This window comes from Mobula hypostoma, chromosome 8, assembly GCF_963921235.1.
Source record: "Mobula hypostoma chromosome 8, sMobHyp1.1, whole genome shotgun sequence".
NCBI lineage: Eukaryota > Metazoa > Chordata > Chondrichthyes > Myliobatiformes > Myliobatidae > Mobula > Mobula hypostoma.
Window position 1 is genome coordinate 26024010 of NC_086104.1, and position 24440 is coordinate 26048449.

Genomic DNA, 24440 nt, shown 5'->3' on the forward strand with positions numbered 1-24440 from the left:
GTGCAGCTTTAACGGTTAGACCCATTTCAACATCTTGGCTGGAGACAGGTAACTTCGTAGAACTGTGTTCACAATTGAGTACATCTTAAGTGACAAGACCCTTTTGAATATTGAAATACCAATGCATGGTCTAAGGGGTTCTGTGCATAAACCTCCCAAAATATACTTTTGCTTACATTCTACAGAGGATGGCTTCTGAGATGTACAAATGGTCAGAGTATCAATTGACAAAGCATCTATCTTGAAGTGTGTATTAAGTGACAGATATAGTATATCTTTAATAATTCAATTGAAGAAGGCTGACACTTAATGCCTTCTTAGATCTCATGGGAAATTCAGCGAAGAGCCAACTAACATGGACATTTATTTTTTGCTTTCCCATGCATAATGACAATACTAAGCAAATTGGAATGTCCCACAGCCAATGAATGTTGGACTGTGAACAGTTTTTTAAAGTCTGTTTCCTGGTTGTACTAATTGGCTATCACCCCTATTCTATTACTCCTGAAAGATGTCCCATTGATTTAAAAAAATCCCTGACAGGATAGATGACACACAGGTGAGATGCCCGAGTTGACACCAGAACTTATTCTCATCTGAATCGACCAATGTACCTAGTGTTCCTTCATATGCTCGTCCAATATTGCTTCACATCTAAAATTAGAATTCACATTCACCAATTCCAGCATCGCCATTTTTTGGGCAAGATGTTTCTTCTGAATACCCTGTTGCTTTTCATGACTAAGCTCTATTTATATTCTTGATCATAAATAGAAACATTTTCTTGTTGCACTTTCTAATGTTACCCTGCAGCCACTTTTCTGTCAGTAGATAATTCCTTTCTATATTCACAATGTGTTGTTCTGTACTTTTTTTATAACATGGTGACCAAAGCTCTGTGGTGTACAAGTATTGACTAACTAAATTTATATGAAGTAATTAGGAAAGTCATTTATGCCAAGAATTTTCAAGTTTTTTTTAAAAAGTAGATTTGATGCAACTGGAGAATGTTGATATGACTGCACACAGTACTGTGTACAGTTTTGGCCTCCATGTTTAAGAAAGGATATACTTGCTATACAGCCAGTGCAGTGAAAGCTCACCAGGCTGATGTATGGAATTGGGGTTTGATGTAATAAAGAAAGTTTGGGCTGAGTTGGGCTTGTATTTAGAGTCTGGCATCAGGCATGCAAATGATGAGCATTACTCTAAATAACCAAGTACAGGTCGACCTTCACTAATCCGACTACCTGTAATGCAGTTCCTTCGATAATCCAGCACTGATTATGCTTAATGTGATCCTTCTGTAATTTGGCATTTTCACTAATCTGGCACTCCTCAGGTCCCAATGGTGCTGGATTAGTGAAGGCCGACCTGCATGACTGAGTTGAGTCTTTCCTCCAGTATTCTCTCATTTCAAGCTTAAAGCAATTGCCTTATACTAACTTCAAAGGCATTATTCTTTGTTTATTTGTCTTCTGCCCTTATCTACCTCTAGTTACATCACCTCCTAAACAAATCAGTCATAAGCATACTTTACCAGCCTTAAATAGCACCAACTGTGTTTGTCACCTGTTCTTCTCATCAATTTAAATGCATGTTTTCTTTATTTTGCAGTTCTGTTGATGGGTCATTATCTCCCTCTAAAATAATGCCCAATTTCCCATTTTTACTAGCCTTCTCTGACATTCAATATGATCGTAACTGAGCAGTCTCAACTCCACTTGTCTGACAATTCGCCATACCTCTCAATTCCCTGATCTTTCAAAGACTATTTCCTCTTTAACTACCAATGATCTAACTAACTCAACCCCCCAGTGTCTTTTGAGAACTGCTCCCTTATAGAAGTTCAAGTTTATTGTCATCTGACTACAACCAAATGAAACAACATTCCTCCGGACCACTATACACCCACAATTCACATATCACACGCAGCACATAAAACAAAATATTACCACAAATAAGTTAAAATATAATACAAAATCTGTGTGAAGTGCACAGCACAGGTAAATAATACAGTACAATAAACAGCTAGCTGGCCTAGTGACAAGAACTCTGTAGTGGTAGAGTATTCATTTATTTCACAGCCTGGGGGAAGAAGCTGTTACCCAGCATGGCAGTCCTAGACCTGGTACTCTTGTACCTCCTCACAGTACTGGGTCAGAGAGATGGGTGGTTGGGATCCTCAACAATGCTTTGCACACTAAATTCCCATGCATCTTGGATTTTAAATGACTGTCTCTAATCTTCCAACCATGTCACATGGTTTGGGATTCTCCCACCAGTGAAAATATTTCAACGTCTATTCTCGTGCCCCAACAGCACCTTGTATATTTCAATAAAATCGCTGTCATTCTTTTAAACAACAAAGAATGCAGATCTGATTTCTTTGGTTGCTTACTTAAGGACATACCTTTCTGAAGTTTGCCTAATGAATATCAGTTAGACTGCTTGCAATGACGGTATATCTTTTGGCACTTTTTTTCCTCACAATTTAGTAAGTATGTGCAGCAATGGCTGTTCTATAGATCTTCTGAGTTTGATTGATTTAATATAACTTTTATGGTAAAAGCCCTCAATTCATTACTTGTCTCGTTATCTAATGTCATGTCCACCTGCTTTGCCTCCTTAGTTAATACTGAAACCACGTAAAGAGTCGATGTTTTTACAAATACTATCGTTATGGACATGAGCTTTTAATGCCCTTTCCCTATCAAACTTTATTCTCATTGATATGGCCACTATATATATATATTACTATTTTTATATTTATTTTCCTTGATAACTTATTTTCACTTTTTCTTTTTGTCCTCCTCATTTTCTTTGCCTTCTGTCTTAATTCCTTCATATAGTGATTTGTCATGCACATCACTGCCGTGTACATATTTAATTCATGCTTTTCTTCATCCTCAATTGTTCCTTTTGACTTCATGGAGTCTTGAGTGTGTGTTATTTGCTTTTCAGAGATTGGTTTCCTGTAAATTCCATTTTAAATGATTTTCCATGTGTACTATACAACATAATTTGCTGTTGTTATTCCCAGTTTTATGAAAGTGCCTTCTATATTGAGTAAAGAGAGGCAAACACCTCATCCCTTGTTTAGAACCATGGCTTAGGAACTGCTCTCTTTCTACTTGCTATTCGTAACTGGATATAGTTGTCTCCCATCGTTGGACATCTACTTTGTTAATTGCACAAGGTATTTCCAGGGATTCTGGCTGAAGGCCGACAAACTGATGGGACGTGTGCCGATAATGGCAAGCACAAAAATTATGTTGCCATACCGCATGCGGTGTCGGCCCTTTATTCTTTAAGCCTCACCCACAATGAAAAGATGTATATTGATTACCTTTACTGCCAAGAGAAGCAGCAAATAATTTTTTACAACCCGTGAACAGTGAGAAGTTTTCATAGGAAATATCTCATACCAACCTGTTACCAGCTAAAGAGTTGCAATAACACATGTTGGATGATGTATTTTGAAGTCCTCATAGACATGGTGTTTACATCAATTATTAGGTAATAAATAAGCCAGTTGACACCATCTTCGCTCTGCTGATTCTTTTTTTCTTCTGTTGTTTGTGAGTGAACACTGGATATTCAGTGATAATAAAGATAAATTCTGCATGTAGTTTAGCTCCTCATTTTTTGTGCAATAATCTTTATTAATAGCAAAACAATGAATGCCCATACTGTAAATAGGCAACAGGACCCATAATTTTTCCTTGAGCACATCAAAATTGTTATTAATTCATTAACCAAAGATGATCTCTGCTCAAAGTTATCATCGCACACACGAATTTTTTTTTGGAAGATTATTGCCAATTTGGGCATACACTCGCAAAAAGGTTTGCCCCTCCTAAATACAGATTCAATACATAATTTTAAGTTATTCCTAGTGATGCTTTAACACACTCTGTAGGATTAAAATTGAATTGTGGTTATATTCAAGGTTTGATTTGGAGGAGACAAGGACCTCCCAAAATGCATCAGCTCATAAATTGCATCTGCCACTGCTCTACCCAACTTTCCATCTAATTGATATCCTGCTGTAGCCGTAGATAACTTTCTTGTTCATTTACAGTGCTGCCTCCATTTTCATGCTATCTACATGCATTATTTATATATCCTATATTTTGACTTCCAGGATTTGAAGATAAGATGTAGTGTGGTCATATTTTCACTGTTTCAAAGAGTATCTCAGGCATTCTTCTTCATCTGGAAGAACACAGGATCATTCCAAACTTTTAAGAAGGAGGGAACTGTATGACATCCTTGTGGTCTTGTGGTCAAATAGCAAGTGCACCTAATATGACTTTTTTTGGTTTTGAGTGCCCTACCTTCAAGCCATTTTAAATTGTTGCTGCCATTTGTCCAGTGGCTGTTTATTGTTAATTTGAAGCAATTTTCAAAAGTAGTAAATGCCTTTGAGGTGTAATTTATTGTTGTGTTTCATCAGCTTCTTGGAAACGGCAGCATACTTCAGCATGAAGCCAAAGTCAGGAGACAAAGAAGTCACTCCAAATCATTTATTTACCATTTGGCATGAGTTTTGCACTGACTTCAAGGAGTACTGGAAAAAGGAAAGTAAAGTTATACTGAAAGAAAAGTAAGTACATTTTAATATTTTCATAACTAATTCTTCTGTTTCCAAGTAGCAGTGTTGACTTGCACTTTCCAAGTTACCATACTGTTGCTTTTTATGAAATCATTTGAAGGACCAAGATGAGGTCAGTTGTCATGTTGTTGAAGAGTGAATGAAAGTTGGTTATTCAGATCACTTATGCAGTCACTTGCATCCAATTGAGTTGACAGACTTTTGAGATAGAACATAGTACAGAGAAATCTGCAGCACATCACAGGCCCTTCAGCCCACAGTGATGTGCCAAACATGTAACCTGCTCCAGAAACTGCCTAAAGATCACACTTTGCTTTGACCCATCCAGTGGTTTAGTGTCAGAAATACTGTTATGTAACATTTAGGAATGAGAAAAATGGTTGAAACTCAACTACACGTTTGAACAAAGTCAAATCCTATAAATGATGAAAATCTTAAAAACACGAAGTGCTGGAAATACTCAGCAGGTTGGGCAGCAAATGTGCAGAGAGAAGCATCAACTCTTTGCCGTTCTTATGGAAAGGTCTGTCACATCTGTGCCTCACCTGGGTATCTTGCCTCATCTATTGAGTGTTTCCAGTATTAATTTTGTTTACACATTGCATCCTGGTCAGGTGATCTTCACGTCACTTCTAGTTCTTGGACCTCATTTAGCTCAATTTCTACTTGGGATTAAAAGGACTTGGCTGAATGTGGTATATTAGTTATGTATTTTATTTCATCGCTCCCACCTTGCTTTACAACTGTCCCTTCCCTAGGAAAGTGTTAAATTAATTAATGCAGTTGTCAATTGACTTTTTTAGTTCCATATAGTTACTACTGCAGGGAATCCCTCCAGTTTCCTTGAACTCACTTGGCACCTGCTTTTCTAGCTTCAGCTACCTATACTAATGGGCTGAGATAAATTGGGGGAAAAACATATTTGTTGGCTGTTTATAAAAGAAAATAACTTTATAATACTAGGAGATAAAGAAATATACTATAGCATGCCTTCGTATTCTGACAGAGAAATATCAACATGCTGTGTTACTTGCAGGTAGATCTTGACAGGGTATGAGATAACAATCATCTCAGGGTGCCTAAAATCCTATTTACTCGTTACTTTCCTTCCCTTCTCTCTACTCCTTCTCACTATACTCCCCATATTACTCGGCATTGCTTGGCAAACTGAATAGTAATCTTTGTTTTTAAATAGCTGCAGTGGTCCACAGTTAAAATCTGCAGATGCTGGAAATCCGAGCAACACGTACAAAATTCTGGAGGGACTCAGCAGGCCAGGCAGCATCTATGGAAAAAAGTATCGTCAATGTTTCAGGCCGATACCTACTGAAGGGTTTTGTCCCGAAACGTCAGCTGTACTCCTTTCCAGAGATTCTGCCGGCATGCTGAGGTCCTCCAGCATTTTGTTTGTGTTGCCCACAATGATTTTCCTTTCCCAAACTAAAATTTACTTACTGAGCTGCAGTACAGAATAGGCCCTTTGAACCTCCCAGCAACCATTGATTTTAATCTAAGCCTAATCCTGGGACAATTTTAATGACCAATTATCCTACCAACTCCTTATAGGCAGCAGCAGGAATTGAACCTGGGTCACCAACCACTACACTGCCCTGACACCCGACAAAAAAAAATATGCATTTCATGCGGATAAGTTGTAGGCCTGATGCAGGTAACTTTTATTTAAAATTCCTCCTGCAGCGGTGGATTGTTAGGGCCTTCCCAACAATGATAGATTAGGCTCTGTTTAGTTCATTTTTTCCCATTATATCAATAATTGGTAACATCTTGAATAAATGACATAGATCTACCACAGTCGTCTTGTTTTAATGCAATATTTATTTTCTGCTGATAAGTAATGGAATTTAGTTTGCAATCATCAGATTATTACTGGATACTTCATTGTTAGGATTTTATTTGTTGCAGGAAGCAAAGTGGTTAAAACAAAGATTTGTTAATGTGTTACAACTGGGTAGCAGAGCATCAGTGTTTTAACAGAAACATAAAAGTTGGAGAAACTCAACAGGTTAGGTGGCAACTATGGAAAGAAATGGACCATTGTTTTGGGTGTAGACAGCTTATCTGGACTGAAAGTTGGGAGGTAGTCAGTATAAAAAAGCTGAATGGAAGTGGATGCTCCAGTAGCGTGTGGCTGTGGATTCCAGCAACTGCAATCTCTTGTGTCTGTTTTAGAACTTGCCCATTTTTTTTGGAAAATTCTCAGGTCTGCAATGGTTTTGGGTATATCTGCGTGACTCTGTTAGTTGTTAGATCTGACTTTTTAAATGGTGCATTAATATAAAGAAAAACACAATGAGCTATACGTTGCTGCCGAAGCAATGCTAGGGTCAAAGTGCCATAGACCTTTTTCCCAGGATGGAATATGGGGGTGGTGGGATAGACAAGTGGAATCATAATTTTCAAGTGATTGGGGGGAAAGTAAAAGGGGGGGTGTCAGAGGCAAGTTTAATTATACAGAGTAGCGAGTGCATGGAATGCCCTGGCAGGTATGGTGGTAGAGGCAGACGCATTAGGGACATTTAAGAAGTTCTTGCATCAAAGTTCAAAGTACATTTGTTGTCAAAGTAAGCATGAAATTCGTCTTTCCCACAGACGGTCATGTAACAAAGAACAACTATGGACCTAAACAACCCATTCAAAGCAAGACATCAAACCATCCATGTGCAAAAAAAAAGTGCAAATGGCAACAAAAAAACTGTCATAAACATGAAATATAGAAGACAAAAGGCATATTTTACTACAGCACAGAATTCATTATCTGCAGACCTTCAGATTCAAAAATCGCCTAACAGAAAAGCAGCTAAAGCTAGAACTAAAATATAACACTTCATTTAAAAACTGAGAGTCCAAATCTACAATCTGCATCGATTTAAATCTTGCAACACCAACAGTCCACTGATATCATTGAGGGAGAGAGGTCACTCGAATGCAAAGACCTTCTCTCGAGAGCACAAGGAAGATAGAGAAATAAAGGGCTATGTAGGAGGAGAGGGTTAGTTGATCTTTGAGTAGCGTCATAGGTCAAAGGGCCTTTTCTGTGTGGTAATGTTTTAAATTCTAACTGAATAACTCCATGCACTTTCTGGGTAATTAGTACAGGTGCCACTGCTGAGTGTTAGATTAGCTCCAGAGACTCCGAACCTTGGGTGTTGTCTCTTTGGTGTTTGCACAATCTCCCTGTGACTGCATGGGTTTCCTTGAGTTTCTCCAGTTGCTTGTCTCATCCCAAAGACTTGGTGGCAGGTTAATTGCTATTAACTGCTGGGTGACAGTAGAATGAGGGGGAGTGGATGGGCACATGAAAAAATTATCAGTGGCAAGAGTGCTGATGGGAAATTCTCTGAATGATGGCCCTGCTGGCTCCAATGGCTTCCTTGTCTGTTAAAGGAAAATATGGAGTAAAATAAATGGAAATAGAAATTTCCAAAAATAAGTACTGCATTCTACAGTTTTAAAATTTGTATTCTCACCCAAGCCACCTGCTTTGTTTCTCAGCAGCCTTCTGCACTTTAATTACCCATTATGCTGACAAGCTATATTAAATGGTAATATTTTGCCAATCAACCTTCATAAAGCTAGCTACTAGCTGTTGGTAAGCTTGGGGTTTCATTCCTTGAAATTTAGAATGAATTAGGAAAATATTTGAAAATCTCAAATTAATTTTAATTTTCTTCATTTGGTTTCTTGTGCGACTTTGCCAATCCAGTTTCTCTTTCACTTTTTCCCAGTACTAAGTTTTTCCATTGAATTTATCCCCTTGAATTCAGTTTTCCTTATCAGTCCTCTAGTTGTTTACCTCTGACTTGAACACATGAACTGAAGATATTCTTCAGGCTGATGGTATGGGGGCAACAATGCCTATCACAATCTTACCAAACAACTTGTGATTTTTGACATGTTTTGAGTTAAAGTATTCACGTACCTACCAAGCAATCAAAGCCAACTAATATCCCACCAGTAATTACACACCCACTTTTGTGCTTTCTGAATACCTGTGCAAAATTACATTTTTTTTGTGCAATTCGTCAGTTGGATGTGAAGTGTGAAGGTCAATTTTAATTTGTAATATAAATGGACACAGCTTGAGACAATTGGCTACATCTGTGGAGCGGAATAGAGCTGATGGTTCCGGCCAAAGGATCACACATTTTTTATTTAATTTTTGTCATGTATATCACTAATGTTTGGTATGGTTGAGGTAGTACTGTGCTTCTGAACATTTCCATGAGTTGCCACAAAAGGGTAATTTTATTCTAAAGATGCTCCATAAACAAAAAAAGTTGGCATTTATTTATAAATACATTCATAAATACATCACTGAAAGTTCTGGTGTGTAGTGAAAACTACAAGTTTCACTTAAAGGGAACCTCAAGTTCCCTAGCATTCCAACCTGCATCAAATATCAGCTCACCCCTCAAAATGTGACCCTATTATGAAATGAAGGAATCTTCTGGGGAGAAAATGAAGAAGGATTTGTTTCAGGGGTGTTTTCATGAAATTGTCTATAAATATGTGAGTTGAACTGGAGCTTGCAGCACCCTTGTGGAATGCAAAAGAACGTACCTGTCCAATTTTTAACATAAATATCAAGAGCGCTGCAGCATAGTTTGGGGGGTGGGGAGTAAGGACGCCTTCCTGGTGTCATTGTTTTGGTTTATATGATTGATCTGTGCTTTCTTCTGCTGTGAACCATATGCTGTGCTGTTCACACTTTTTGTGAAGTATTTTGAAAACAGTGGGCTCAGTTTCCACCTTTAACTTGCATGTCAGGATGCTTTGTTAACCAAAGCCAGAGAACATTACTCAACACTGCTGGGTTGTTATGTTGTATTACCACAAAGACCACAGCTGCGGTTCTTTGTTTTTTTGACATTTGTTTGTAATAAAAACTCTAGGTGGGTGAATACAGTGCCTCTGCTCACTTCCCAATTCCACCCACTGGTTTCACTGTTGGAATATATTAGTGTTCCTGGCAGACTATCAGTCTGCTGGAAGAACTTAATATAAAACACTTTTTTTTTAATATAACAGAACAATAACTAACTTGGATGCATTCTCTGCAATGACTTTATTTTTGAACAGGGGCTTGATCTCCGCTCCATTATCAGCGGTTTGGGAAGCCCCTTGTTGTTGACGTGAACTTAATGATGCAATTGTATTTCCTACGCAAGTTTACTTTTGTACACCACTCCAATGATGGGACAGAATATTCAGGTGGCACATTTTCGGGACTTGAGGACCTGTGATATAGGGAAAGTTTGAATAGGTTATGGGTTTATTCCCCACCTCATAGGAGAATGAGGGAAAATTTGATAGAGGTATATAAAATTGAGGGGTACATGCAAACAGGCTTTTTCCTCTAAGGTTGGGCAAGACTAGAACTAGCAGTCATGGTTTAAGGATGAGACGTGAAATGTTTAAGGGGAGCTTCGCTCGGAGGGTGATGAGATTGTGGAGCACACCGTGTGGAATTTGCAAGCTCTCCTTGTGACATAATGGGTTTCCTCCGGATACTCCCATTTCCTCCCACGTCCCAAAGACCTGCAGGCTATTTGTGAAGTGATATCATCGGAGCACTCCTGCATGCTGAGCACGGAGATCTTGATGTGTATGTATAGGAATTTTGAAGCCCTGAGCTTAATCACCAGCAGAAGCATTGGGTATGGTTTGATTTCAACATTCAAGAGGAATTTGGATAAGTATATGGATGGGAGGGGTATGGAGGACTACGCTCCAGGTGCAAGTCGATGGGACTGGGCAAAGTAATAGTTTGGCACAGACTAGATGGGACTAGGCAGTATAATTGTTCAGCACAGACTGTATGGGTTGAAGGGCTGTTTCTGTGCTCTTGTGTTTTATGACCGAGTCCGTGTTCCCAGATATTTCTCAATGTTGCACCAACTATCAGTTGGCACACGTAGCATACAAGAGACTGTGCTAGAGTTTCTCTTTGCCCTAAAAATTTATCCCCAGCTGTCTGTGCCACACCCCAAGCCTACCCTACCATTCAGTAAGGTCAGCTCTCATTTTATCAGCTCCACCTTAAAGTTATCAGACTTGTCGCCCCACAAATCAGCTGATGGTGGTTATCTGTACTGCCTCTAATGCAAATAAACCTGTCCTTAAGACCAAATCTGCACATAAAGGTCCACATCATATCTCACCGTCGCCTTGTAAAATTGTGCTAATACTTCAATGCTCCACTTTTGCTTTAGTTTCCAAATCACTAATTGTACCTGTATACAGATTTTGTATTGATTAAGATTCTCTTGAACTCTCTGCAGTAGCGTTTTGTAGTATCTATGTGTCACGGTGGTACGATATCAGTAGTTAGGATTGCTTCCTCAGCTTCACTAACCCAAGATTCAATTCCCGATCTTTTGTCATCTGTGTGGAGTTTTTTTTCACTGCTTCATTTTCCCTTTTGCTCTGATTTCCTCCCACGTGTGAAAGGCATGCTGATTGGTAGGTTGTTTGTTTACTTCAGGTTATCTCTAGTGTAAGTGGATGATAGGGTGATCCAGGGCCGAGTAATTGGTAAGGGGAAAAACAACGGGGAAATTAGAAGTGGGATTTCTTTTTGAGCAGGCATTCGCTTGTTGGGCTGAATGGCCTGACAAATCGATATTTTCCTTCAGAATATTTTGCTTTTCTATTCCTTCCATCAAAGTAAATCATCTCTCTCCACATTTTATTCCATCTGCCAATTCTTTGCCACTTGCATAACCAACCTATTCACCGGAAAATAGCAGACATAAGCAAAACGGATAGCAACTTGCAGGATATTCTGCTAGTACTCCAGGGTAACCACTGGGATTGTTCTGCAAATGTGAGTGTGAGAAATTTAATCCCCACACATGCACCTACAGCCAGAAAGGCTCCAAACGAGACAGTTTCTGAAAGAATTCTGCACCTCATTAGATTCGGTTTCTTTTGATTTCTAAACCTGTGAGTCCTGCAAGTACTTGATCCTGAAATAGAGGGAATGCAACTTATTGCGATCCAGTGGAGTGTTTGCTATTTTAACTTCAAATAGTTGGCTGGCTTTGCAATGAGATGTTGAAGAATCTCAGCATGAACTCTCTGATCCCAGTCTACAATTTATCATTTGTAGATGGTTACAACAAAAGGTTGCATTTATGTAAAGTCTACCATAGCAAAATATTCCAAGGCATATTGCAGTACAAAACCAAGATACACATTTCCAGTATAGAAAAGAGCAGAAGATGCAGCTTTGATCTGTGCTGTCAATTCTACACGCTAGTTATGCCCACAGGTACTAGGGCAGGCTGAGACGGAGAGTGAAAGGGCTCATCTCAATGAAGAAGAACAAGACCAAAGCAAGTGTAAGTCTTGTGGTAGCTTCAATGCTGTGCAATTCAGTGGTTCATATTTAAAATAAGTGAGCTGGAGAGTGAAACATGTGTCTTCTAAACCAAATAATAGTTTAAAATGGATTCCTAACCTGGGATCCACGGACCCCTTGGCTTAAAAAAAAGGTGGTGAAACCCCGGTTTAAAATGCTCCCTTTTTGGACCAGTTTACACTGCTGTAGAATCTGAAGTTGTTGGGCAAGAGCAACATAAGTAAACCAAATTACAGGTGTATTGTCATGGTTAGAGCACTGGCTGATTGGTAGGAGGCAGCGAGTGGGAATAAAAGGATCCTTTTCTGGTTGGCTGCCAGTAACTCGTGGTGTTCCGCGGGGGTCGGTGTTGGGACCACTTCTTTTTATGCTGTATATAAATGATTTAGATGATGGAATAGATGGCTTTGTTGCCAAGTTTGCAGATGATATGAAGATTGGTGGAGGGTTAGGTAGTTTTGAGGAAATGGGTAGGCTTCAGCAGGACTTAAGGCAGATTAGGAGAATGGGCAAGAAAGTGGCAAATAAAATACAATGTTGGAAATGCATGGTCATGCGCTCTAGTACTAGAAATAAATGTGCAGACTATTTTCTAAACAGGGAAAAATCCAAAAATCTGACATGCAAAAGGACTGGTGAGTTCTTGTGCAGAGCACCCTAAAGGTTAACTTGCAGGTTGAGCTGGTCATGAGGAAGGCAAATGCAATGTTAGCATTCATTTCAACAGGTATAGAATACAAGAGCAGAGATGTGATCCTGAAGCTTTATAAGACACTGGTGAGGCCTCACCTTGAGTATTGTGAACAGTATTGGGGTCCTCATCTAAAAAGTGATGTGCTGGTATTGGAGAAGGTCCGGAGGTGGTTCACAAGGATGATTCCGGGAATAAAAAGGTTATCATCGAGGAATGTTTGTTGGCTCTGGGTCTGCACTCACTGGAATTTAGGATGAGGGGGGATTTTATTGAACCCTTTTGAATGCTGAAAGACCAAGAGTGGATGTGGATGTTTCCCATGGTGGGGGAGTCTAGAACAAGAGGGCACAGCCTCAGGATAGAGGGGTGTCCACTTAAAACAGAGATGTAGACAAATTTCTTTAGCCAAAGGCTGGGGTGAATTTGTTACCAAGGCAGCTGTGGAGGTCAGGTCACTGGGTGTATTTAAGGCAGAGATTGATAGGTTCTTGATTGGATAAAGCATCAAAGGTTATGGGGAGAAAGCCAGGGAATGGGGTTGAAGAGGGGGAAAAGAAAGGATCAGCATCAGCGAGTTGTGGCTGAAAGAAGATCATAGTTGGGAGTTTACGTTCCAAAGTTATGCATTGTATCATAAAGACAGGCCGGTGGGATGTGGCTCTTGGTTAAAAAAAAAATGAAATCAAAACCGTAGAAAGAGGTGACATAGGAACTGATGATATGGAAGACTAGTTGGTAGAGTTAAGAAACTGCAAGGGTAAAAAGATCTTGATGGGAGTTAAATACAGGCCCTCAAACAGTATCCAGGATGTGGAATGTAAATTACAATGGGAAATAGAAAAGGCATGTCAAAAAGGACAATGTTACAACGGTCGTTGGGGATTTCAATATGCAGGTTGATTGGAAAAATCAGGTTGGTGCTAAATCCCAAGAGAGGGAATTTGTACAATGTCTCTGAAATGGCCTTTTGGAGCAGGTTGTAGTTGAGCCCTAGGGGAAAGTTTGTTCTGGATTAGGTGTTGTGCATGAGCCAGCTTTGATTAGGGAGCCTAATGTAAGGTTTGAGAGGAAGAAGATACTCGGATGTATCAGTATTACAGTGGAGTAAAGGGAATTACAGAAGCATGACAGACAGGGGAGATGACCAAAGATGATTGGAGGGAGACACTAGCATGAATGATGCCAAAACAGCAATGACTGGAGTTTCTGGGTACAATTCACTCAGCACAGGTAGATACGTCCCAAAGCTGAAGAATTATTATAAAGCAGGAGTTCCCAACCTTTTTATGCCATGGGCCCTTACCATTAACCGAGTCAGGTTGGGAACCACCTACCTAAAGAGAGGTTGACACAACTGTGGCTGGCAAGGGAAGTCAAAGGCAACCTTAACAGCAATTGAGAGGGCATATAATATAGCAAAAATATTGGGAAGTTAGAGGATTGGGAAGCTTTTTAACAACTAACAGAAGCCAATTTAAAAAAAAGCCTTAAGGAGAGCAAAGATGAAATATGAAGGTAAGCTATCGAATAATATAAAGAAGGATGTTAAAAGAATTGTTCATTTATACAAAGAGTAAAGGGGGTGAGAGTGGATATCATGCTGCTGGAGAGATAGTAATGGATAAAGAAATGCTGGATGAACTTAAGATTTTTGTGTCACTCTGCACTGTAGAGACACAAGCAGTATGCCAAAAATTAAAGTGTGTCAGGGGACAGAAGTGAGTGCAGTTGTTACCAAGGAGAGGGTTGTTGAGAAGCTGAAACATCTGATGGGACTATGCCCCAGGGCTCTGAAAGTGGTAGCTGAAAAGATTGTGAAGGTATTAATAAATGATCTTTCAAGAATCATTATATTCTGGAATGGTTCCAGAAGACTAGAAAATTGCAAATGTCACTCCATTATTTAAGAAGGGAGGAAGGCAGAAGAAAATAAATTATAGGCCAGTTAGCCTGACCTCAGTGGTTGGAAGATTTGGAATCCATTATGAAGCATAAGGTTTCGAGATACTTGGAGGTGCATGATAAAATAGGCCATGGGCAGCATGGTGAGCTACAGGAGAAATATTGCCTGACAAATCTGGTTGGAATTCTTTGAGGAAATAACAAGCAGGATGGAGGAAAAAAAAGTCATTGGATGTTATCTACTTGGATTTTCAGAATGTGCCTCACATGAGGCTGCTTTACAAGGTAAAAGCCAATGGTATTACAGGATTAGATACTAGCATGATAGAAGATTGGCTGACTGGCAGGAGGCAAAGAATGGGGAAAAAGGGGACCTATTCTGGATGGCTGCTCGTGAGTAATGGTGTTCCACATGTATCGGTATCAAGACTGCTTATTTTCACATTTTACATCAACGATTTGGAGGATGGAATTGATGGCTTTGTGGCTAAGTTTGTGGATGATGCAAAGATTGGTGCAAGGACAGGTAGTGTTGAGGAAGCAGTGAGTCTGCATCAGACCATAAGACATAGGAGCAGAATTAGGCCATCTGGCCCATTGAATCTGCTCCATCAATCAATCATGGCTGATCCTTTTTTAAATCTCCTCCTCAACCCCAGTTCCCAGCCTTCTCTCCGTAACCTTTGATGTCATATCCAATAAGAACCTATCAATCTCTGCCTTAAATATGCCCAATGACTTAGCCTCCACAGCTACCTGTGGCAACAAATTGCCGAAAGAAACTTTCCTGCATCTGTTCTGAAAGGGTGCCCCTCTATCGTGAGGCTGTGCCCTCTTATCCTAGACTCTCCTACCATGGGAAACATCCTTTCCACATCTACTCTGTCTTGGCCTTTCAACATTTGAAAAGTTTCTATGAGATTCCCCCCTCCCCCAATCCATCTGAATTCCAGCAAGTACAGACCCAGAGCCATCAAACGTTCCTCATATGATAATCCTTTCATTCCTAGAATCATCCTTGTGAACCTCCTCTGGACCCTCTCCAATGCCAGCACATCTTTTCTAAGATGAGGGGCCTGAAACTGTTCACAATACTCAAGGTGAGACCTCACCAGTGCCTTATAAAGCCTCAGCATCACATCCGTGCTCTTGTATTCTAGACCTCTTGAAACATGGCATTTGCCTTCCTCTCCACTGACTCAACCTGCAAGTTAACCTTTAGGGTGTTGTTATGTATAATAACTCCCAAGTCCTGTTGCATTTCAGATTCCTGGATTTTCTTCCCGTTTAGAAAACAGTCCACTCATCTATTTCTACTACCAAAATGCGTGACCATGCTTTTTTCCAAGAAGAACTTGGCCAGATTGGGTGAATGGGCAAAGAAGTGGCAGATGGAATATAGTGTATGGAGTGTATTGTCATGTACTTTGTTAGGAGGAATAAAGGCATAGACTGCTCCCTAAATGGGGAGGAAATTCAGAAATCAGAGGTGCAAAGGGACTTGGGAGTCATGGTGCAGGATTCTGAAAAGGTCAGCTTGCAGATTGAGTCAGTGGTAAGTAAAGCAAATGCAGCGTTAGCATTCTTTTCAAGAGGACTAGAATATAAAAGCAAGGATGTAGTGCTGAAATATTTTATGACATTGGTCAGACCACACTTGGAGCATTGTGAGCAGTTTTGGCCCCTTTGTTCTGGGAATGAAAGTGTTCATGCATGAGGAGTGTTTGGCTGTGGGCCTATACTCGCTAGAGTTTAGAAAAAATGAGGGGGTTCTCATTAAAACCTACTGAATATTGAAAAACGTTGATATGGAGAGGATATTTCCTAAAGTAAGGAGGGGGGTGCTAGGACCATAGCATACAGCCTCAAATACAGGGATGTCTATTTCGAATAGATGATGAATTTCTTTAGCCAGAGGGTAGTGAATCTGTGAAATTCATTGCCACAGATGGTGGTGGAGGCCAGGTCATTGAGTATATTTGAAGTCGAGGTCGACAGGTATTTTAGTGTCAAAGGTTATAGGGAGAAGGCAGGAGAATGAGTTTGAGAGGGATAATAAATCAGCCAGGATGGATGGGCGGTACAGACACAATGGGCCAAATGACCTAATTTTTTGCTGCTATGTTTTATGGTCTTATGGCCTAAAACATATTTGGAAGTGACAACCTGATTATGTGGTCCCCTTCAATTCATTTCACACGTGCAGATCAATAGTTCCCAATCTCTAGTTCAGTATCATAACTATTTTGCAATGATTCTGACATCATTGTCTAATGCTCCTGCATGAGACTCTATTGTCATGCTGGTTTTAATTTGATCGTTACTGTCCACAGTCTTAGCATCTCCAATAAAATTATCACTAAACTTCAAAAATAAAATTTCATCTGGGCCACATTAGAATCCCCTTGCATCCAGAAAGACAGGAAAAACATACTTGTGAGAGTACATGATACACTGGTGGTCTAATCTTCACACAATACTGTTCCTTGGAGACCTTTTCAGTCCACTCAGTATCTGCTTTATCTATCTTGCAAGTGTCAATCTGAATTTTTCATGCATATTTTTAATAATCAGTATGAATTAAAAGTTAAACTTATCAGGTCTTTTCTCAGAAAGCGCTCAGGCAAGTCTTATTGAACTTGCAGCAGAAGCGGTCAGATGACCCACTTAATTATATCTTTCCATAAAATCACAAAGTAGCATTTTTATTAAATGCTGGAAAACAAACAAACTCAAATACCGCTTATTAAATAAAGAAATGCATCACGTAAAAGTTTTCCTGCACGCAGCCAGCTTCTGGGAGTAAATCCCTATGTTTTTATTTTGTGATTTAGACCACAACGTCACTGGCATTTACTATGTTGGTGTAAAAGTGCAAAACAACAGAATTTAGGAATGTGGCTTAATATGTTGCATTAGAAACTTAAGAGTAATTAGAAAATATACCCTGGAACTCGTAGTGTTAAGTGCAAACTAGACCAATGATGAAAGGAATATTGTAAAGTGATAAATGTGATCTCTCCTCTCACCAACTCCCCCCCCCCCGCTCCACAACCCCCTCCCATTTCCCCCTCCCCTCTCTTTCCAAACCCTCTCCCTTTTCCCCTCTCTCCATCTCCACTGTCTCTAACCCTCCCCCTCACCTCCTCTCACCCTTCTCTCTCTAACCCCTCCTTCTCTTCCCTTCCCTGCCAAACTGTGTTGGTAAAATAGGAGATCTTGGTGTCTAAGTTCATAGCTTCCTGAAAGTGGTTAAGAAGGCATATGGCATGCTTGCCTTTATCACTTGAGACACTGAGTTCAAGAGTTTGGAAGTTATGTTGCTCCAGTTTGGCCAGATCTGGGGTATTATGTACAGTTCTCGTTGTCCCATTATAGGAACGATATCAAGGTTTTGGAGAAGGTGCAGAGGTTTACCAGAGTATTGCCTCAATCAGAGTTCGTGAGAAGCTGGACAAATTTTGGTTGTTTTCTTTGAAGTGGTGAAGGTTGAGAGGAGATCTGGTCGAGGTTTATAACATTATGACAGGCATATATGGTAATACCAGAGGGCATGCATTGAAGGTGTGAGGGAATAATTTCAAAGGAGATGTGAGAGGCAAGTTTTTTTTTAAACAGTGGCGGGTGCCTGGAATGCACTGCTTGGAGTGGTGGTAGAGGCAGATATACTAGCGACAGTTAAGAGACGTTCAGATAGACTGTGAAGGAGGGAAGGGCTAAATTGAACTTGGAGTAAGTTAAAAGGATGGCACAATATCATGGGCCAAAGGGCCTGTACTGTTCTGAGTTCCAAATATCAACCCTGCTTCAAGAATTTAGGGACACCACACTGGAATTTAGATTGGAGGGACAAGTGCCTAAATTCTTGAAGTTAATGAGTGAATTTTGTGGATCTGCCTAAATAATTTTGAAGGTGTTATTTTCCTCCTTGCCCACCCCCTGTTGCTTGCCTTTGGAATTCTGGATTGTGACATTCCAGCATAGGAGATGTGCCAAGTGTAGTGTCAGATCATTCCAAAAGTATGTGGTGCCAAATAAGACAAATTAAGTCCAATGGGGAAACTGAAATTGGGTGGCTACAATCCAAGGTGAAAGAATTGAATTTTAGTTGAATTCCTTTTTCCAGATAAACAGGTATATGATTAATGTTAGTGGAACTGAAGCAGCTAAGAATGCAAATTCAAAGTATTTCAGCATTTTTGCCTGTTTAAAAATATCCCTGAGAATGGAATGCTGAGTTTTAATGTGCTGACACATAATTATGAAAAATGTGATGGCTAATTTATGAGGTTTAATTTATATTTTGACAGCATAATTGATTTGGGAGGCTAAATTATTTTGTTTGTGCAGAAGATATGCAGAGATAGAGAAGGCTGTTAATGCTTTTTGGCTGAGGTACATTGTCAACTTCATTTTTATTTAAAAGTAGGGCGTGAGCACTCTAAACTGAAAAGTTCTGAAACTAATTGTATCCACTGTAAAGTTAAACCTGCAATGACACTCGATCATTTTGGAATTGCGGAAAGCCGTGGGAGACACAAATCTTGAATGTTGCAGCTGTATAAAGTTTTAAGTATAGTCTGTCGTACTGGTCACCCCATTAGAGTGAGAATACAGGAGGTTCATCGGGATGCTGCCACAATTAGAGAGTATTAGCTAGGAGTATCTGGATAAATTTGGATTGTTTTCTCTGGAGTGTCAGAGGGTGAGAGGAGACTTGATAGAATTTTGTAAAATTGAGAGGAATAGATGGTGTAGACACAAATCTTTTGCCTACCTCATCCATAATCTTATAGGGTGGCATGGTAATGTAGCAGTTAGCCCTTGACTTCACTGTGCCTGCTGTAAGATCAGGGTTTGATTCCTGTCACTGTCTATAAGATCTTTGTTCTCTGTCACACACAACCATGTGGGTTTTCTCCTGGTGCTCTGGTTTCTTCCCATGTTCCAAAGATGCACTGTTAGGGTTAATGGGTTGTGGGCACTGGGGTTTGATGCAAAAAAAAGAAGGCAATATCCAGCTTTGTATGACCATCTAAGATAGTGAGATCCTATGCTACCTGATGTAAGAATAAACTTACAAATTTTATTGAGTTGCCATTCCAAAATACAGTGGCAAAAAAGAACAATGTAATGTGTTCACTGTCAATGCTGCTTCGGCATGAACACAATCCCACAGCTTGTTGACCTAAAAATAAATTATTCATTGATGTTGCATCCTTGATGCTCTTTCAAGGTGTCTTAGTTTTACGCCGCCGAAGTGTAGTTACAGTTACCTCATAGAAAATAAACTTAATCAATGTTTAAAACATTATTGTAGATGGGGGTAAAGGACAGGCAGCCAAGGAAATGTTTGCTAAAAATGATAATAAACAGGGAGTGCACAGATGTTGTATGAAGTTTATCAATTCTTATCTCTTGTCACAGTTTGGAAGATGAATGAAGTTGTGAATTTTGAGCTAGACTAGATCGTTTTGTGGAATATGATGAGTAAAGTTCTCTCATTTTCAACTTTTTTTTTCATTATGGTTTTCTTTCACAGCCAATGAAATGTTATTAAAATAAGGTTAGTACAGTATTTTTTTAAATGTACTTTATATGCTGCTTAATGGTAGCTGCTGAAACAAACAGGGTTTACAGTGAGAAGTTATAACTTCCCTGTGGTTGGCAGTTTTGACCCCTCTCCATTTCCAGAGACATCAGCAAAATCAAGACTGCATCTTGGCAAATGAAATTGAATAATAGCTCTTACTGAGCCCAATCTTGTCTGTTGTCTTTGATTACATTACTGTTTACAATTCATTCAGTACTTTAAGTACAAAGTGTACTGAAAATTAATGATCAGACTTCAGTCTCATTTGCAGCTATGTGTCAAGAGAAATTTCCATGCTTTCTTATTAATTGTTCTCCGTAAAGTGTAGAAAAGTTGATTGTGAGTTGTGTGTAAAATGTAACACCCGGAATTCCCCAACCAATGAGCACAAAGTAGGAAGGGAGCATCCAAGGTTTCACTGAGCCTTGAGTCCTTGTTGTTAGCATTCTGAAGCCCAAAGCAAAAATTGGGAGGACCATAAGATATGGGAGTGAAATGAGACCATTCATCTCATCAAGTCTGCTCTGCTATGCCATTCTGGCTGATCCCAGATCCTACTCAACCCCATTCACCTGCCTTCTTGCCATAGCCTTTGATGCCCTGACTGATCAGGAAGTGATCAAATTCTGCCTTAAATATATGCTCGGGCTTGGCCTCCACTACAGTCTGTAACAGAGCATTCCACAGATTTACTACTCTCTGGCTCTCCGGGTGCCAGGGTCCGGGATGTCTCTGACCGGGTGCACAGCATCCTGGTACAAGAGGGAAAGCAACCAGAAGTCGTGATACATGTTGGGACCAATGACATAGGCAGGAAGAGGGATGAGGTCCTGAAGTGTGAGTTTCGGGAATTAGGCAGAAGGCTAAAGAACAGGACCTCAAGGGTGACGTTCTCAGGATTGCTGCCAGTGCTACGTGACAGAGATGGTAAGAATTGGAGGAGACGGCAGTTGAATGCGTGGCTGAGGAGTTCGTGCAGGGGGCAGGGTTTTAGATTTTTAGATCATTGGGACCTCTTCTGGGGAAGGTGGGACCTGTATAGATTGGATGGGTTGCACCTGAACTGGAGGGGGAGCAATATCCTTGTCGGTAGGTTTGCTAGCATGGTTCGGGAGGGTTTAAACTAATTTGCGAAGGGGATGGGACCCAGAGTGATAGAGCAGTGAAAGAAGTGCATGGAGTAAAGCCAGATCTAGCATACAGGGAGGCTTTGAGGAAAGAGAAGCAGAATAAACGGTGTAAAGACAGTAAGGTAGAAGGGCTGAAATGTGTGTACCTCAATGCAAGAAGCATCAGGAACAAAGGTGATGAACTGAGAGCTTGGATACATACATGGAATTATGATGTAGTGGCCATTACAGAGACTTGCTGGCACCAGGGCAGGAATGGATTCTCAATATTCCTGGATTTCAGTGCTTTAAAAGGGATAGAGAGGGCGGAAAAAGGGGAGGAGGGGTGGCATTACTGGTCATGGATACTATTACAGCTACAGAAAGGGTGGGTAATGTAGCAGGATCCTCTTTTGAGTCAATATGGGTGGAAGTCAGGAACAGGAAGGGAACAGTTACTCTACTGGGGGTATTCTATAGGCCCCCTGGTAGCAGCAGGGATACAGAGGAGCAGATTGGGAGGCAGATTTTGGAAAGGTGCAAAAATAACAGGGTTGTTATCATGGGTGACTTTAACTTCCCTGATATTGATTGGCACCTGATTAGTTCCAAGAGTTTAGATGGGGCAGGATTTGTTAAGTGTGTCCAGAATGGATTCCTGTCACAGTATGTGGACAGGCCGACCACGGGGAATGCCATACTAGATCTAGTACTAGGTAATGAACCGGGTCAGGTCACAGATCTCTCAATGGGTGAGCATCTGGGGGACAGTGACCACCACTCCCTGGCCTTTATAATTATCATGGAAAAGGATAGATTCAAAGAGGACAGGAAAATTTTTAACTGGGGAAAGGAAAATTATGAGGCTATAAGGCTAGAACTTGTGGGTGTGAATTGGGGTGATGTTTTTGCAGGGAAATGTACTATGGACATGTGGTCGATGTTTAGAGATCTCTTGTGGGATGTAAGGGATAAATTTGTCCCGGTGAGGAAGATAAAGAATGGTAGGGTGAAGGAACCATGGGTGACAAGTGAGGTGGAAAATCTAGTCAGGTGGAAGAAGGCAGCATACATGAGGTTTAGGAAGCAAGGATCAGATGGGTCTATTGAGGAATATAGGGAAGCAAGAAAGGAGCTTAAGAAGGTACTGGGGAGAGCAAGAAGGGGGCATGAGAAGGCCTTGGCGAGTAGGGTAAAGGAAAACCCCAAGGCATTCTTCAATTATGTGAGGAAAAAAAGGATGACAGGAGTGAAGGTAGGACCGATTAGAGATAAAGGTGGGAAGATGTGCCTGGAGGCTGTGGAAGTGAGCGAGGTCCTCAATGAATACTTCTCTTCGGTATTCACCAATGAGAGAGAACTTGATGATGGTGAGGACAATATGAGTGAGGTTGATGTTCTGGAGCATGTTGATATTAAGGGAGAGGAGGTGTTGGAGTTGTTAAAATACATTAGGACGGATAAGTCCCCGGGGCCTGATGGAATATTCCCCAGGCTGCTCCACAAGGCGAGAGAAGAGATTGCTGAGCCTCTGGCTAGGATCTTTATGTCCTCGTTGTCCACAGGAATGGTACCGGAGGATTGGCGGGAGGCGAATGTTGTTCCCTTGTTCAAAAAAGGTCATAGGGATAGTCCGGGTAATTATAGACCAGTGAGCCTTACGTCTGTGGTGGGAAAGCTGTTGGAAAAGATTCTTAGAGATAGGATCTATAGGCATTTAGAGAATCATGGTCTGATCAAGGGACAGTCAGCATGGCTTTGTGAAGGGCAGATCGTGTCTAACAAGCCTGATAGAGTTCTTTGAGGAGGTGACCAGGCATATAGATGAGGGTAGTGCAGTGGATGTGATCTATATGGATTTTAGTAGGGCATTTGACAAGGTTCCACACGGTAGACTTATTCAGAAAGTCAGAAGGCATGGGATCCAGGGAAGTTTGGCCAGGTGGATTCAAAATTGGCTTGCCTGCAGAAGGCAGAGGGTGGTGGTGGAGGGAGTACATTCAGATTGGAGGATTGTGACCAGTGGTGTCCCACAAGGATCTGTTCTGGGACCTCCACTTTTCGTGATTTTTATTAACGACCTGGATGTGGGGGTAGAAGGGTGGGTTGGCAAGTTTGCAGATGACACAAAGGTTGGTGGTGTTGTAGATAGTGTAGAGGATTGTCAAAGATTGCAGAGTGACATTGATAGGATGCAGAAGTGGGCTGAGAAGTGGCAGATGGCGTTCAACCCGGAGAAGTGTGAGGTGGTACACTTTGGCAGGACAAACTCCAAGGCAGAGTACAAAGTAAATGGCAGGATACTTGGTAGTGTGGAGGAGCAGATGGATCTGGGGGTACATGTCAACAGATCCCTGAAAGTTGCATCACAGGTGGATAGGGTAGTTAAGAAAGCTTATGGGGTGTTAGCTTTCATAAGTCGAGGGATAGAGTTTAAGAGTCGCGATGTAATGATGCAGCTCTATAAAACTCTGGTTAGGCCACACGTGGAGTACTGTGTCTAGTTCTGGTCACCTCACTATAGGAAGGATGTGGAAGCATTGGAAAGGGTACAGAGGAGATTTACCAGGATGCTGCCTGGTTTAGAAAGTATGCATTATGATCAGAGATTAAGGGAGCTAGGGCTTTACTCTTTTGGAGAGAAGGAGGATGAGAGGAGACATGATAGAGGTGTACAAGATAATAAGGGGAATAGATAGAGTGGATAGCCAGTGCCTCTTCCCCAGGGCACCACTGCTCAATACAAGAGGACATGGCTTTAAGGTAAGGGGTGGGAAGTTCAAGGGGGATATTAGAGGAAGGTTTTTTACTCAGAGAGTGGTTGGTGTGTGGAATGCACTGCCTGAGTCAGTGGTGGAGGCAGATACACTAGTGAAGTTTAAGAGACTACTAGATGGGTATATGGAGGAATCTAAGGTGGGGGCTTATATGGGAGGCAGGGTTTGAGGGTCGGCACAACATTGTGGGCCGAAGGGCCTGTGCTGTGCTGTACTATTCTATGTTCTATGTAATAAAAAAAAACCCTCCTTACCTCTGTTCTAAACAGTTGCCCCTCAAATTTGAGGCTGTGCCCTCCAGTTATGGATACTTCTCACCCTGAGAAATATTCTCTCCATATCCACAGTATCTTGTCCTTTCAA

At 40.7% G+C, this 24440-nt stretch overlaps 1 protein-coding gene across 1 annotated transcript in view; it reads left to right on the forward strand.

Moving 5' to 3' along the window:
- Nucleotides 1–24440, forward strand: part of LOC134350419 (formin-2-like) — a 475718-nt gene that overhangs the window by 400429 nt on the left and 50849 nt on the right. Inside the window, exon 17 of the mRNA XM_063055594.1 lies at nucleotides 4460–4609. Within this exon, the coding sequence (XP_062911664.1) occupies nucleotides 4460–4609 (150 nt within the window). The remainder of the gene's footprint in view (nucleotides 1–4459; nucleotides 4610–24440) is intronic.